Genomic DNA, 17899 nt, shown 5'->3' on the forward strand with positions numbered 1-17899 from the left:
AATCACTGCTAGGGCTCCTTATGCACTGCCAGAGCTTTTCCTCTGGCAGTTTTCCCCTCTCTAGGAGCGGGGCAGTGAGGTGCGCCGTGACAATCCCAATTCAGGGGACAGTGGTTTGATTAGTTGATTTGGATCACTGTCCTGATTCGATTTGGCCAAATCCAAATCTGAAGATTTAATACTAATTCAGAGAATTAGTGATTTAGCCATAAACACAGCTTTAAATGTTTTTTTCTGCATACCTCAAGGTACCAGGCATGGTTCGTGAGATGGTGGGGTGGATGGAGTGTCCCCACAGGAGCGCGGGGGGCCCTCCTGCATACTTGGTGGTGGATCCAGAAGTGGACTGGAAGTACTTCTGGTCCACTTCTAGGTCCGCTACTGAGCATGCAGGGGACCCCCCCGTCCCTGCACTCCCTTGGCTCAGCGATCAGTCATGGAGGGACCCCAGGTGCCCCCACCCCCGACCCAGGAGGCACCAGTTGCCGAGCCAGGGGGTGAGGGAGGGTGGGTTCCCTGCGTGCTCCAAGGCAGGCCCGGAAGCTGACTGGAAGGGCTTCTGGTCCACTTCTGGATCTGTCGCTGAGCGCACTGAGGATCCCCCTGCACTTCCGTTGGATGCTCCATCCGCCCCAATATCTCAGCCTTCATGAGCTACCTGGTACCTTGAGGTATGTAGAAAAAAGATTTAAAGCTGTGTCTATGTCCGAATTATTGAATCTCTCTGAATCAATTCAGAGGTTTCCAGTTTGATTCAGAGAGATTAAAGGATCTCCTGATTCAATTCGGATTCAGAGATTTGGCCATTGAATGTGGCCGAATCTCCACCAAATCGAATCAGTGACTGAAGCTTCTCACAGCCCTAATACATTATACTTAATATAAACAATTAATATAAACAATATAAAAGAATTCATTTTTTTAATCAAATCACCTAATTCAGAGTTCACTTGTGGACAAAAATACTATTAAACTCAAAATTTAAGCAATTTTGTTCAACCCTGCCAATTGTATTTGCATAGTTTTAAAATAGCACAGATTAAATACAGATTTTGCTTTAATTTATCTTGATATAAAAATAGATAATATTTACGTGCTGTTAGAATATCAGTTAAATTGAGTCTCAAGGATAGCAGTAGTTAATTCTAAATAAATAATTTAGCCATAAGAGAGAATCAAAGTGAGATGCAGACATTATGTTAGCCATCATACAAATGCATAGTAAAAGAGTTTCTTCTTCAAATGATTCATAGATTCATAGATTGTGCAGTCGGAAGAAACCACAATGGATCATCGTGTCCTACCCCCTGCCCCTGGCAGGAAAGAGGACCCAGGTCAGATGACCCCAGCCAGGTGACTATCTAGCCTCCTCTTGAAGACCTCCAAGCTAGGTGATAGCACCACATCTCTTGGAAGCCCATTCCAGATCCTGGCCACCCTTACTGTGGAAAATTTTTTCCTAATATCTAACCTAAATCCCCTCTCAACTAGTTTACACCCGTTATTCCTAGTCACTCCCTGGGGTGCCTTAGTAAACAGCGCTTCCCCTATTCCCCGTTGACCTCCCCTAATTAATTTATAGGCGGCCACAAGATCTCCCCTCAGCCGTCTCTTGTGAAGGCTGAAGAGATTCAGTGGTTTAAATAGATGAGACAAAGGATAGAAGAAAGGAAGCATTATACCCACTTTGCAGATAATAAAAAAGCAGAGGGAGAGAATTTGATTTGCACAGTTTGTAGCATCACTGAGAACTGAATCTGTATCTCAGTCCCAGTTCTGTATCTCCTGGGTTTCAATCTCATGCCTTAACCATAAAATCAAACTTCCACCAAAAGGTCCATGTACATGCTGATAACAATGGAGCTGAATGTAGGTGCTGGTACATATTTTATTCTTTTCTGGTGTCACTGAAGCCTTGGGCTTATTTTTCACACAATTATATTTTTTTAAAAATCCTCCCTCAGATTATGATACAGTTACCTCATTTAAATTTTGCTTTATATTTCAACAGCTTAGTGCTAGGAGCAATTTTAATTAACATCACCTCTGTACCAGAAGTTAAAACCCTGGCTTTGCATTGCCTCCATGATTTTAATCATATTGATGAAGAATGAATCCCATGATTCTTAAAGGATTATCAAAGTTATGTAAAATGAACTGCATCTGGAATTTTAAGTGATGTCATGTACTTTTTTTCAGAAAAAAACTGTTGCCCATGTTGAGGTAAAACTTTTTTCTAACTTTAATTACCTATGTGAACCAACATCCAAAGTGCTAAAGTTACGATTTAATTTTAATCTACCCACAATACTATTAAAATGTTGCGTCCCTTTGTGAGGAAGTTACTAATTATAAATGGTCAATCTGGGATATGGGTAATGTTATAAATTAGATTTTTTTTCCCCCTGATGTTCCTGGTTAGTTGAAGTTAGATTATTGTCACCTAAAGTTTTTGTTCAAGGAATTTGCTTAACTGCATGAAAAAAATTATTGTCTGAACAAAGTTGTCTTAGATAGGTTAAACAAACTGCAATGCAATCATCTCTGGTGGGTTAACTCACATAAGTATGTAGAGATATGTTAACTAATGCTTCATAAAACCATCTTAGAGAACATATGGTCACTGGAGTCTACCTGATAACATTAAAAAAACAAGAACAGCTATCAAGCTCCATATTAAATCCGCTATTTTTCAGTGCTTTTTCTACAGAGACGTAAAAGAATTTAAATATAAGTTTGAAGTAACCCCATGTTTTACCTTTAATCAATTTGCAACAAAGACTTGTAAATTAAAGTATCTTAACATAGTAAATATCACCTGGATGCAAGATGTTCATATCTGGGATATGGTAAGCACAGACTCAAAACAATTTAATGGGGTTCACTGTTTTCCTGGTACCAATTTTCCTTTCTTAATTTTAACCCATACCTTCCAGACAGAATTGATTACTATTACTCATAGTTCCTTGTTGTGACTGAATAAATTTTTCCCCATCCTGGTGAATGCTTGCTCTCTATATTGATGATATTTTTTGCCCTCATATTTTTTCTGTCTCAGTATTCTCAAAACCTGACTATTCTAGCACATCTCTTTCTGTAGCTCTGATAGTGTTTTGGAGAGAGACTCAGTAGGTATTTTATCCTTGTTATTTCTGATGTGTTTTGATTCTTGTTCTGTAATCTCAATAAATTAGACAATTGTTTTTAAGGCTGCACCTCCGTTTATCTCCCTAGGGTGCGCTACTGCCGCAGCAGGAGCTGAAGATGAGGGTGAGGCAGAAGCTGGCTGGATCGAAGGTGCTGCCATCTTACTCTCTGTTATTTGTGTGGTACTTGTCACCGCTTTTAATGACTGGAGTAAAGAGAAGCAATTTCGTGGGCTTCAAAGTCGTATTGAGCAGGAACAGAAATTTACTGTAGTTCGAGGAGGACAAGTTATTCAGATCCCAGTTGCAGAGATTGTAGTTGGTGATATTGCACAGGTGAAATATGGTAAGTTTCACCATGTAGATTCCTACAACTACTTGTGTAATCTTCAGTCATTCAGTCAATACACTTTGTAGGTGGGAACAGGATATAGCATTGAACAAAACATAGGGGTTTTTACCTGGGGTATTTGGGAGGGTGTCTGGGGAGCTGGATAGCTCAGTGGATGCTGGAGGATAGAGAGTGACTGGAATAAATGGATGACAAGAATTTCTAGGAGGAAAGCAGGATAGCTAGGGACTGACACAGAACTCTTTACTTGTGTTGCTTTCACTTCCTATTGATAATGAAGCTGGTGATGATTAGAGTCAGGTAGAGAAAGCTAATTCTGTTTCATGGAAGATTCCCATATTTTGAATGGTTGCATTTTGATTAGGAATGGCAACACAAAGTTTTTATATCCTTCACAAAGAGGAGGACAGCCCCAGAGCAATTGGCAAAATGGCTGCCCCAGAGCCAATAACCCTGGAAGTCTTAGAATATCTAGGTTTCCTCTGGCTGGTTGCCCTAGAGTTGCTGAATGCTCTAGCAGCCCTCCAAATGGATGCACTGACATGTAAACAGAGTTCCAACAGGTTGGAAATCTGCCTGGGTTGTGCTGATACTTTGGCATATTGGATTGCCGTTGTAAAAACATTCTTATTTGACCAACTTGGTAAATTCCAGTGAAACATCTATGCTGTTGAGCCTGGCTATGCCTTTTTCCTTCCATTCAGACAGGAAGCCAAAGTGACTGCTTGGCTCTTTCTACCAGCTTCTGCTACCAAGGGCCATGTCCACAACCCAGGCAAACAAGGGTTGAGCTTGGCTGTCAGAATGCAATATAAAGCTTCCATGAAATGCATGTGACTGAGCAGCCCTGTCAACAAGAATTCTGAAAACAGGAGAAGAAATGCCATAGGCCCCATCAGACTGAGACGACCTCACCACCTGTTCTTGAATTACTAGAATGTTTGAGAATAGCTTTCTCTTCCATCATCTAGGAGGGGATTTATAACTAAAAGGAAAAAAAATCCTGTAATTTTAGTGGGATTAGAATTTTCAGTACATGCCTCTTAAAGGCTGTGTTGAACATACTGGCTGACAATGGTGGCCCTCTACAGGATCTGTTTCTAAACGTTCAGAGCAACCAGAAATATAAGGGTGAAGGTGAACTACCACAATGATTATTTTTATATAAATCCACTTATTAAATATTTAATTATTATTGACTCTTAGCATTGTTTAATAAGATTGAGCAGGTTAAAGAAAAAGAATAATCTCATAAACCCGTCTGGTTTTTCTATACCATGTTATTACTAATAGGTGATCTCCTCCCTGCTGATGGGATTTTTATTCAAGGAAATGACCTTAAAATTGATGAAAGTTCTTTAACTGGAGAATCAGACCAAGTCCGCAAATCTGTTGACAAAGACCCTATGTTGCTGTCAGGTAAGTCAGCATTTTGTTCTGTCTGAAGTAGAGGTTTATGCACATCAGATCCTTGTGTGTGTTGTGGGTTTTTTTGCTTCCCAGAGATGGTTAGATTTTGAAATGGAAAGGTGGTATTAAAAATATTTTTAAAGTACTATTGATTTGGTATATGCAGATTTAGGCAGAAATCTTGCATAGTTCCTGTACAATGTGCATTATTTTTGTTTTCACTGGGCATGTCTACATGAGACACTACCGCACAGTAGTTACTGTGCTTTTATTTAGTACTTGTATAAGCAAGTACTAAATAAATATGCAGTAACCAGAGTTACTGCACAGCAGTGCTGGTGAATGTCTCTGAAGTAATGCTACTGCTCACGAGCCTAATAATACTGCAGAATAGTGTATTGGTACTGTCAGTGCTATGATGCACACTGTACAATATTATCTGGCTACTGCGCAGGGAGAAAGGAGGACCCAGGAAACTATAGGCCCATAAGCCTCACATCGGTCTTGGGGAAAATCCTTGAAAAAATTATCAAGGAGCACATCTGTGAGGGACCAGCAGGGGAGATCATGCCAGGGGAAATCAACATGGGTTCATCAAAGGCAGGTCCTGCCAGACCAACCTGATGGCCTTTTATGACCAAGTAGCTAAATCCCTGGATGATGGTGTTGCCGTGGACGTAGTCTTTCTGGACTTTAAGAAGGCCTTTGACACTGTCTCTCACCCCATTCTCATTAATTAACTGAGCAACTGTGGCATTGATGCCTACAGTTGGATGGGTCAAAAATTGGCTGATGGGGCGCACCCAGAGAGTGGTGGTGGACGGTTTGTACTTGACCTGGCAGGATGTGAACAGTGGGGTCTCCCAGGGCTCGGTCCTGGGGCCTACACTGTTCAACATCTTCATCAGCAACTTGGACGAGGGGGTGGAAAACACGTGTCCAAGCTTGCTGATGACACCAAGATGTGGGGAGAGGTAGGCACACTCAAAGGGAGAGAGAGTCTGCAATTAGACTTAGACAGACTACAGAAGTGGGCAAATGGTAATAGGATGGGCTTCAATGTAGATAAATGCAAGGTGCTGCACCTGGGGAGAAGGAATCCACAGCATACATACAAGTTGGGGAGCACAGAGGTGGAAAGGGATCTTGAAGTCATTATTGACTCCAAGATGAACATGAGCCGCCAATGCCATACTGCAGCCGGCAAAGCCAACTACACCTTGTTGTGCATCCAAAGATGCATCTCAAGCCAGTCCAGAGAGGTGATACTCCCCTCTACGTGACATTGGTCCGGCCTCAATTGGAGTATTGCATCCAGTTCTGGGCACCGTGCTTTAAGAAGGATGTGGCCTGCCTTGAGAGGGTTCAGAGGAGGGCCACCCGCTTAGTTGGAGGGCAACAGGGCAGGCCGTATGAGGAGAGGCTGAGGGACCTGAACCTGTTCAGCCTCAGCAAGCAGAGGCTGAAGGGGAATTTGGTGGCTGCCTACAAACTCGTTAGGGGAGATCAGCAGCAAATAGGAAGGGTCCTATTCCCCCCAGCAGCACCTGGGGTGACGAGGAGCAATGGCCAGAAGCTGCTGGAGAATTGGTTCAGGTTAGAGATTAGGAGGCACTATTTCACTGTCAGGGTAGCTAGGATCTGGAACCAACTTCCAAGGGAAGTGGTCCTCGCTCCTACCTTGGGTAAATTCAAAAAGAGGTTGGATGAACACCTGTCTGGGGTTGTGTGATCCCAGCATGTGCTTCAATCAGTGGCGGGGGGGTAGACTAGATGATCTATTCAGGTCCCTTCTGACCACTAAATACTATGAAACTATGAAACAGTCACTGTCTCTTGTAGATGTGCCCACTGTGTATCTGTTTCTGATCATAATATTTAGATCTTGCATTGCCAAACAATAATAAGAAAATTTTTATATAGGGAAAGTTAGGTATCAGTACTTACATAGACCAGTCATTGTCTATCAAGTCTTAATTCAAGAACTGATTAAGTATATTGCTATTGTTAGAACAGTATTGAGTATTACCAGTCATTTCAATTCATTGTATGCCAGTCTTAATTTAACAACTGGTAATATGTACTGCTGTTTCTAAAAACTTCTTAAATATTGGGTTCTGTGAAATAAATCTTAGTATACTTACTGAAATAAAATAGAAAAGACAACATAGATTGTATTAAGGAGAAAACAGTTAAACTAAGAAATCATCCTAGTTTGTGACCAAGCATTCTTAGTAATCTTCAAGGTGAATTCAAATTTTACATTATAGTCTCATTTTTAATATAATTATGCATACTGAATTGGTTATGTGAATCGGTTATGTGGAATACTATTTTTCCTTTGCTGAGTTATCAGCTGTGCTCATTTCCAAGATGGCAGGCTCCAGATTCCCCAGTACCAGAGCCCTTCCAGAAATGAAGGTAAAAGAGTTATGGGATCTGTTGTGTTAGCCACACTATCACCCTTGCTATAACACCATATGTACATGGCAGAAGGCCTGATTGTGGGATTGCGCATCAGATCCCATCACACCTTATAGCCAGTGCAGGATGAGACCAGGATCACAATCCTAGGCTCCCCTTGCACTGGCAACTAGCAAGCTCCCATGGCTGGGAGCTCCCTCAGCTGGGAGCTCCCTCAGCTGACAGGGCTCCCAACAACAGGGCACATCATACATCCCTGTGGCTGAGAGCCCAGGTCAGCTGATGGGACTCCCAGCTGCAGGGATGTAAAGTGTACCCGGACAGTCATGAGGCCCATCAGCTGTGGGCTTCCAGGAGCAGGGATGCATGGTGGAACCTGCCCAGCAGAGAGTCTTGATCAGTTGGTGAAGATCTCAGCCACAGAGTCACCCCTGGTCACATGTTCAGTTGATGGCATGATAGGAACCCGCCGCAAAGTAATTACACAATTTTTTGTGGAATAACTTTGTGGCTTATTCCTCCTTGTATCACACCACTAATTGATTGCATGTGTGGCTGAGTCACAATTTAAAGTGTGATTAACTGGTTAATCACCTCTTAAATGTAACATGTGGCAGGGGCCTGTGTTATTAACACAGTGAAAAAGTAAATCTATTAAAACGTGATACTTTCGTTTTAAACTGAGCTCTTGACTTTTTCATGTGTGAAAAGTGCTCCTCTTTTGCATGTGGTTGTAAAACCCATCTTAATTCTTATTTGTGGATCAGATTACTGTGCTGGAATTTATTAAGTATGTAGGAGATCTTGTGAAGGGGGTTTTCCTTACTAAACCATTCCAAAATCTAAACCTTGCAAGCAACAACTGCTGAAGCTATTATTACTTAGAGGAGACTGTTATTGGTTATTAAAAATCCATGACACTTTGTTAGAAGTAGAGTGCTAATCTTACCATCGTGGCCACATTTGACATCAGATAATTGCATCCACCTGGATTCTGCTTGCAATGTCTGCTGATTACAGAACTTTTCACCAGTTTCCCTATAAATTGCCATGTTGTTCACTGTTAAAAAGTTAGCACATCTTCTCCCCCTCTCCCCACCCCCCTCCGGGGTGCCTGCATTTATCTAGCAGATGAAGAAATCTATAGTATCATTTGCAGAGCCAACAGTTGCACTTAGACTTTATGGCTGCTTGCAAATGTTAAAAACCCCCAAAATGAGGCTTTACTCTAAACTTGGTGCACTGAGCCCAGCAAATGCTCAGAAGAGCTAGCAAGTTAGTTGGACCCAGCCTGCCCGGCGCCTGTATAGATTGGGCACCTTAGTGGGGTTTTTTGGTGCTTTTATCCAATAGCTACTTGTATCAGCTTTAGTTAAAGCACCCAAAAGCCCTGCTGAAGTGCCCGATCTAGACAGCTGCTGTGGAGCCAGGTTGAAGAAGTAATGTGCAGTTTTCTCTGACAAAATGTGTGGGTTGTTTGTTTGTTTGGTGGTTTGTTTGGTTTTTTTTGGGGGGGGAGGTTAAACATCTCCAAGCAGCCAATGTTACTTGACATTTCTGTTAGAAAAAAAATACTGTTTTCAGGTGGCTATAACTTTTTGAAAGTTTAACTATGTTGAAGTTTCCCATGACCAGTGTCTACTTCAAACTATATTTTATTTCCTTTTGTTTTTTATTTTATTTTATTTTACTTTGTAAGAAAAATGGGTCAGTAGTTTTCTTAAATGAGATGAGGAGAAAAATGCATTTGTTTGGCCAGGTTAAAATACAAAAATCACTGTTCATTAGACACAATTATTTTCATGTTTTGGTACAACAACTTGAAATCTGCCAAAGAGCTTATTTGGTGCCAGGCCTATGTGTTTTGCTGTCTTTTAAAGAAAATGCCTACCTTAGCCAAGTTTATAAGCTGTGGAAAAATCAGGTTGCACATGATCAGTAGACATGCTAGAGTTTGACCTCTAAATTCTCTGTAGATTATCTGTACTGAGTGTACTCTATCTAGAAGTAAGCAGAACTTTCCCTTGCTGTCAGTGCTACTATGTTATGATCTCAGGAACTGAATTCAATTCATAAATCATCTTTCTTGTACCCTCAATACTCTCTTTCTGGCTCCCAGGAAGTTGATAGGACTTCTGGGATCTAAGTATTGGGTCCTAACCATAACTGGAGGCAGAAAGCTAAACTAGATTTACCATTGGTTTGAATTGTCCTTGAAAATCCTGTACTCCAAGATAGTTTGATATTAAGTCACTGAATAGATGAAGGACAGAATTCTGTTCCACTTTATACACCTAAATAGCAGTTTTTCAGTAGTATAAGAAGCATTTTTCAGGGGTGTAGGTTGTAGTTGTGTTGGTCTAAGGACACAGGCACACAAGGTTCTTTGGTTAAATCTGATATCTTTTATTAGACCAAATCAAATCATAGGAAAAATTCTTCTTTGTAAGCTTTCAGGCACAATCACCCTTCATCAGGCAGAGGAAATGTCTGCAGATAGTCTTTGCTCTTCCTGGATGGAGTAGTAAAGCTCCCACAGGCCAGTACTTATGCAAGAAAGCCAGTCAGTTACAATGTAAATTGGGTTGGTCAATAGGTGAGAGACAGATGGGGAAGTACGGGGGAGAAGGGGAATGAATGTAGCTGTAGTCAAAGGATGAGAGACAGGAGTGGGGTGGGGAGAGAATTAATATAGCTGGTAAAAAGGGGAATAGTTCAGATATTTAGGGTGATTGCTGGTTCTGTGCAGATATGTATGTATGGATGTTACCAGCCCATATTTCAAAATCCCCCACCAGGATGGCATTTGGGCCTGCCTTACATATCTACAGGAACAAGATTACAGCTCAAAGTACAGACCCAGAGTACAGACCCAAATTTGCTGTTCTGTTTCTGGTTTTGTAAGTTCAGGTATCTAGTATCAAGTGCCAGTAATGTCCTTATTTAACTGAGAACTTGTTATCAATTAAAATGGCCACTAACATGAAATTCTTGAGGGCAACTGATATAAAGTTTCCACCAGTGCACAAACTCTTATATGTACAGGAATTAGATGATAGGGGTCACTTGGTGAATTACGCATGTGCTCGCATGCACACACACATGCACATACACTTACAGAATTAGGGGAAAATTAAGATATCCCTTTCCTAATGCCAAAAATCCCAAATATTTGTTTAAAAAAGGGAAAAGCAGAAGTATATGCTTTTATTGTCCAAATAGGTTAAGTTAGCTTGGGCTAAATGTTTTAAACAAGTTTGTGAAGCAAATTTGCTATAAGCAGGTTTTATATTCTTCTTGTTTTTATACATGAAAGACACTGGCTAACCATTCTAAGTTGACATTTTAAGCTCTGAACCAAAAACTAAGATAGACAACTTTTAGTGTATCTTTCTTCTGACTCATCCACTGGTGATGAAGAAATATTTTTTTGGTCTTGTCATTACAAAAAATAGATACAAAACATTATTATTGAAATTCAGTCTCAGTTCAATGCCATTCAAGTTTAAGTCTTGTGAAAGACAAATAAACTGAAGCAGGAAAGTATTAAGTGCCAGTCTGTCATCTAAAACTGTGCGTTTAATATGCAATCAAAGTTTCAATGATATAATTATAACTGTGAGGAATGTCAGTTCTTGATGTCCTTTTGAAATCACCTAGACAGTCATTTACTATAGATGAGAAGCAGTTTTTACAGTCAAGTGCCGACTAAAATGATAACTTGTTTCCATCTGTATTAACATATTTGGAAGTACCTTGGAAAGCAGAAAGTTTTCATTTCCAAAAGACATCTGAAAGTACACTAAACAGTTTCTCTTCTCTAGTTTTATTGTGCTAATACTATATATATATCTCCGTTTTTCTGAGAACATTAACATTAATTTAATGGAACATGTCCCATGAGCAGCAGCATCAAAAAGTCCGTGTCTTGGCCACAGCACAGAGCTGTAGGACAGTTATCAAATCAAACTATAGTCCCAAACTTCATATAATTTTTGGTCAGTTATGCAGATCTTTAATACTATCACAGGGGATTATTTTCCATAATTAAGACCTTATTTTTCAAGACGCACTTGGCTGCTGCTTCCTTCTTTCAATATTGATCAGTCTGATTGAGACCTTTTATTATTAATGCAGGCATATTATATACTCAGGGGTGAACTCAATTTCCCCTTGTGGCTGCATCCACCTGGATATACCCCTTGGAAATGTTCCTCTGCAGTGCAGAGAACAACTGAACATGCAGTATGTGGTGCCACCCATACTGCACAGCTACATTTGTCTGGTCTTGGCCTGTGTGTCTAAATGGGAGCCATCTAACTGTATAGGTGATGCTTTTGCCACTTAATGTTCACTGTGTGATTCTATTACTTTGCAGGGTACAGGTGTAAGTGTGCATGCATAGACCAAACCTGTTCAATAGGATATTCAGAAAGTCCACACACTTCTGAACACAAACATGTTCAATAGACTATTTAGAAAGGCCACAGGGCAGCTATGTGGCTACATGTATGTCCATTTTTTACTAAGACCTGAGTCCAAATCCCAAAACTGTAGGTGGCCAGAAAACCCTGGCTAGTACTGGATGCTGGACTGTAGATGTTGTAGTTCCACTAACTGAGTAGTTAGGGCACTCCTCTAGGAAACTGGATACTTGAGTTCTACCCATTTATGGGATTGTTGTTATCCATAAATATTTTAACCTGTATCTTTCTGACTTACCATCACATTGGCCTAACCACCGAGTTTCACAATCCCCTTTCTAGTTCCCCTTCTAAAGCTAGCTCTCAGGGTAGCCAAGAGGGATATATGTGGGGCTGGTGGATGGGAGGGACAGAAGAGTAGGTTAGAGTGCGTGTGGTTCAGTAAGTTGGCTGTTGCACTAGAAGGGACCTGACTCCCAATAAGGCAGAAGGTTCCCCACTGTACTGCTTTCCATTCAGCAATTATTAAATGCAAGAGGCATTGGGTCAGCTTTAAAATGAGTGCTGGAGAAGGAACTGGGTGGTGCCTGACGGGTGGAACGGTGATTAGTCCACTGTGCTCAGAAGTCATAGAAGTTATGGGCAAAGCAGACCTAAAACTAGTGTCTGCTGCTTCCTGCGTAAGTCCTTTTGCTCTAGAATTCTACCTGTGGTAAATTTTACTATAATTAATCATTAATTAATAGCCACATCTGAGGAAGTACTTGAGTTAAACTTACAATATGTTGAATTTCATAAGGAAGGATGGAGGCATGTAGTATGCAGGGTAGTATGTTGACAAGTTAATATTTTAGGGAGAAAATACAGAAACATGTAGTACAAAATATTTCAGTTTCCTTAAGAAAAATAAAGACCCCTACCTTCCTAAGCAGATCACTGACAATCTCAAGCACCAGTATTTGTCTTCAGTACTCAGCAGGGACATATAAAAGGACAAGTTGTGGTACAAACTTTTTACAACATCTGCAGTACCTGGTGTAAATTCAAAGAGAAGTGATGTGTTTCTGCCTATGGAAGTAGATATTTCAGCATGAATCTGCTCACTTATTTGCAAATGAATAAGAAATACCCTCACAATGGGTAGAGATTTATATAAGCCACCCAGTGATGACAGCCTAAATTAACCAGACTTTCAAATATTCAAAAGAAATCCCCCGATTGAAGCTGATGTGTCCTTTAGCTTTTGCATTTTTCAGGAGAATCTGTTCACTTGACTGAGTCCTTAAAACATACATGCAAAGTTTTGATTGTGAAGCTAATCCTGCTATTATATATAAAAATATTTTGGCATACTAGGCAGTAGGTAATGACTAATTTTACATGCATCTTAGACTCAGTGTTATAACTTTTCTTCAGAAGTTTGTATTAATTTAGTTAAAATATGAAAGAATTACATAGAGTAACTCAGTTAATCTATTTTTAATTTTATATAAGAACTCCGATTGAATTGGAAATGACACACTACTTTATCTGAACTTAACAGGGTGTATAAATGTTCGTTTTTATCCACGCAAAGCAGGAATCCATAACAATGAAGGTTCATTTATTTAAGAACAAATAAAATAAAATAAATCTTGTGTCGTGGTGCTTTTTTAATTTCTGGGAATAAAAATGAGGCTAGATTAAGGAATTAGGTCACACTCTGCCTGGAGAAAAATAGTTCATATTCTGTCTCAATTCTCTGCCAGTAAATGTTCCAGACTGGGCCCCATGCAAAGCAGAAACTTTTAGAATAAAGCATCCAACCTTAAAAATTCCAAATGAATATGAATATAATGAAATCACATGTACATAATTTTTGCTCAACGTTGTAGCCCATATATATTTAATTAGTTTTCTTATTTTGATAAAATCCGTATTTTTCCATTCTGAAAAACTTATTATTTATTAGTATCTTCAAAAGTCAGAGTTTTTCTGAACATTGAATACAATGTATAAGTTTCCATACACAGAGTAGGAAAAGGGATTTTTAAATTGAAAAGTCACTCTTGAGAAAGGAAAGAAGTAAACACATTTGTTTCACATGTATGTGACATTAAGTATTTAGGATTTTTTATTCACTGTGCAGATTATGTGAAAATATGAATTATTTTACAACCATAGCTGGTCAAAGAGCTAGAGCCTAATTCTTTAATAAAATAAATAAGTGTTGGTCACTATGGGTATGTCTACATATGCCATTAATGCACAGCAGTAAACTATGTAGCTTATTGTGCCACAGTTTATTGCTCCCAGGAAGCTCCTGGGCATGCAGTTTTCATGTACACCTGGACCTCAGCACACTGAGCCAGGTCACAGCAGCCCTGGCTAGAAGGAGGCTTAGAGGGTTGGTCTGCCAGCCCAGGGCTTTTCCAACCAGGCTCAAAGTGCTGTGGAGAGACTGGCTGGGGCACAAGGATGCTTCAGCATGGGACTTGCTGGCAGGCAGCCCCAGCACTGAAGTACCCTCATGCCGTAGCCAGCCATGTTGGCATGTACATATGCACGGCTGTGCACAACCCACCCCCCCCCCCCCCCCCCCCCCCCCAACACCTCTGCAGGAAGGTAGTACTTTTATTGCTGCAGAATTTATTATTTTTGTGTGCCCTGATAAGGGCACACATGGAGATGCTGAGGTGTTTAATGTACAGTTAATTAGTAAATGGAGCAGTAAATGTCTCGCATAGACATGCCCGGTTCCATTGAAATCAGTGCAGTTGCCTGTTAAAAGTGGAAGGACAGTGTGTACCTTTGTTTGTCTGTTAGTCATTTAAGAGTTCTTCAAATGCCACAAGTTAGATGAGCCTACAGAATTGCTGGTACTCAATACCTGCTCCAAATTATTCTTCTATGTTATGCATGCAGTTTAAAGATATTAACATGCTATTAACATTACTTTAGGAAATGGCATGCCTCAAAAGCTTTGGCAAGGTTTAGTTTAGAGCAATAGTTTTCAACCTTTTTTCATTTGTGGACCCTTAACATTTTTCAAATGGAGGTGGAGACCCTTTTTGAAATTTCTAATAGGGTTGAGGACCCCTTTAAATTGTAAATTTGGGTATTCACAAACTTTTTATTGATCATAGACATCTTTCTGGACCCCTTAGACATTGTCTGTATATCCCCAGGGATCCATAGACAGCAGGTTGAAAAACACTGGTTTAGAGAGACAACTAGATATTTGGGTATACATGATCTCCTCAAATCTGGAGAACTGAGCTTGAAATCCTGCAACTTAAAGTTGAAATGAGTTCTAAATCAAAACACATTACGGGCGCATCCAAATGAGTGCGTATGTGCATCTTGCCCCACCTCAAACCCCTTTGAGGCGGGGCAAGAGGCATGTGTGGGAACAAAAAAAAGTTCCCTGCACTGCAACTTTGCAGCGCAGGGAGAAAATTAGACCCCTGGATATCCAGGGGTCTAAAAAAACTGCTTCGCAATAGAGCAGAGCAAGACCCCCTTCTAACCCCCTGCCTGCAAACACCACATTCCCCATCACACACCCATCATGTGTGAAGAAAACCAAAAGCATACAACACATATAGGTATTTAGAATTTATTTTATCAGGATGATAGACACACTGGTAAGCTTCCAAATTGATTTAACATTGTAAATATACCAATAAAGCATTATCCAACTTATCACTGTCTCTGTCTCTCTCTCTCTAGATGTGTGTGTGTGTGTGCGCGTGTGCGTGTGTAGCATGGTTTTTTGTTTTAACTGTAGAAAAACATGGATTTTGTGGAATTTTTAAAAATGGATTTGGGATGCTGATGCAGCAGTCCAGCTGACACAAGGGGTAGTGTCCCCAGGTATCAATTGGCTGGGCCCCAGAAGCTCCTGAGAGTGAGTAGCCCTGAGCTGCTTGCCAGGGCAGGTTTTGTATGGATGGGGCCAGGACAGGACAGCCTTTTATACTGCTGGGGACAGCACAGGTGCTGGCCTCAGGCTCTAGCTCCCCCTGGCTGCAGATGCAGGAGGAACCAGGCAAGGTTATTTTGCCCCAACTGGCACCATTTGCTCCACAACAAAGTGCATGTCCGAGCATGTGTGCTGAGGCAAAAAGCCCCAGCTCAAATTTGCACCGCTTCCATTTGAGCTGCTGTAAGCACACGTGCTTGCATATGTGGATGCGCCCTACACGTTTAAATATTTTTAATCCTATAAAAGTTCTATTCAAGTCCTGAGTGAAGTTTCAAGTTGGTTCTTCTTTAAAATTAACCCCCAACCCTAATATGACTTCTAAACATTTTTTTCAGTTCTTACACTGCAAAATTAGGCACAGTGTCAGCAGATATGAAGTGTGAAGATATTTAATTGACTTGTAGATTGGCAGTAGAGACAATGCGGAACCACCATAAGGCAATGACATTCTGGGCCTTCACAAATCCTTTTTGCATTGAGATTTTGAATATAGCCAACAGTTTTATAGTCCCTACTGTCAAGCAGTATATATACCCACACCATCATTTGCACCTCTCTCTGCATGATAGTGCCATGTTTGGGTAGTATTGGAGTAAAGTTACAGTGGCAGTGACACTTAGAGCTAGGTACACGTTTTGCTCTAACTTTCCTTTGTGATTTGGCTGGTATTTCAGTATATAGCATCTTTAGAAGTATGATAAACTACTCTGTTTTGTCATCTAGCCACCGTGGGTAACGTTCTGTTCTTTCCTGGTACTTACATACTCAGGGGCATTCTATTCCTGAATGCATAATCCTGCCAGCAATTGTGACTCTTTGCAGCTGCATAGACATGCAGACTCAAGATGTTTGGTGGCAGCCATAGCACATATGTATGCACCCTTTGTGGACATGAAACACCCTTAGAGGTCTGAAACTGAAGTTAGTCAAAACCAGGGTGATCACTGGGTTCAGGGAGACAGGAATGAAGAAGAAGAACTAAATAACAAATTTTAATGTAGAGCAGTAGATGAGCCTCTACAATACTTTAATTAGGTGGTGCTCAAGCTTTTCACTTGGTAGACTACATGGGCAGTACCCAATTTGTCTGTGTGCCATATCTGGCTGGTGGCCCCAATCTGGTGCCCAGAGCAGCTGCTGTTGGATCCCATCTGGCAGTGTAGAGGGGTAGGGGGCAGCCTAGACCCCATTCAGCTGCATGTGGGCAAGGGGACTTGGCCGTGCTCCAACCTGGCTCTGCAAGGGGAGGGGGCATGGCCAGTCCCAATGCAGCCAGGTGTGGGGAAGGCTGCATGGTCCAGCTCCAGCCTGGCTGCACAGGGAGAAGGAGGTGTAGCCTGGCTCCAATCCATCCATGATGGAGAAGTGGGGGTGTGGCTTAGCCACAATTCAACCATGTGGGAGGAAGGGGACATGGACTGGTCCTGATCTGGCTGTGTGGGGGTAGGGGGCATGGCTTGGCTGTGACCTGCTGCATGGGGCTTGGGGATTTGGAAGTGGAGAAAGGTGGCAGTATTAATGGCCAGTGCTTCCCCAATCTGGGGCAAGCCATGGCTCCATGGGCCATATTTGTTCTGCATGCGAGAGACCGAGTACTCCTGCTTTAGCGTCTCTAACTATTACTAAAACCAGGAGACTGTTTGCAACTTTGTAGTCATGCTGACTATGTGCAGTAGAAACCATAGCACACATACGTACCCTTTGTGAGCAGGAAGCTGCCTTAGATGCCTGAAATGAGAGTCAGCCAGAGCCATAGATCAGACAGCCTCAGAAAGAGAGGAGGCTTGAGTGGGCCTGTGTTCCTCTACTGTCCTCCCCCATTTAATTTCAGGGGATAGAGGTCCCATATGGAAGGTTAGAGGTCTCAGCCCCCCTCACCCAAAGGAAGCTTGAACCAGGGCCACTCCTATTTCCTAGCACAGCACTCCAGTGCCTGGGGCTGTGCGAAGCTTCAGATACCGATTTGATTCGGAGGAGATTTGGCTTTTTCAGCAACCAAATCTTCAAATCCGAATTGAATCGGGAGATCAATAAAAAAGGTCTGAATTGATTCAAAGCTCTCCAAATCAATTTGGAAAAGATTCTGAGAGCTTTGGAGATTCAGGCAGTCCCCATTTGCCACCACAGGGAGTTAGACCTGGACTCTGTGCTGGAAAGTAGGGGGTGGAGGGGGGGG

The 17899-nt window shown here is 41.4% G+C and overlaps 1 protein-coding gene across 1 annotated transcript in view; it reads left to right on the plus strand.

Moving 5' to 3' along the window:
- Positions 1-17899, plus strand: part of LOC102371752 (plasma membrane calcium-transporting ATPase 2) — a 664574-nt gene that overhangs the window by 347012 nt on the left and 299663 nt on the right. Inside the window, exons 4-5 of the mRNA XM_014521639.2 lie at positions 3235-3492; positions 4792-4917. Coding sequence (XP_014377125.1) covers positions 3235-3492; positions 4792-4917 — 384 coding nt within the window. The remainder of the gene's footprint in view (positions 1-3234; positions 3493-4791; positions 4918-17899) is intronic.

The sequence above is a fragment of the Alligator sinensis genome, unplaced genomic scaffold, assembly GCF_000455745.1.
Source record: "Alligator sinensis unplaced genomic scaffold, ASM45574v1 scaffold285_1, whole genome shotgun sequence".
Taxonomy (NCBI): Eukaryota; Metazoa; Chordata; order Crocodylia; family Alligatoridae; genus Alligator; species Alligator sinensis.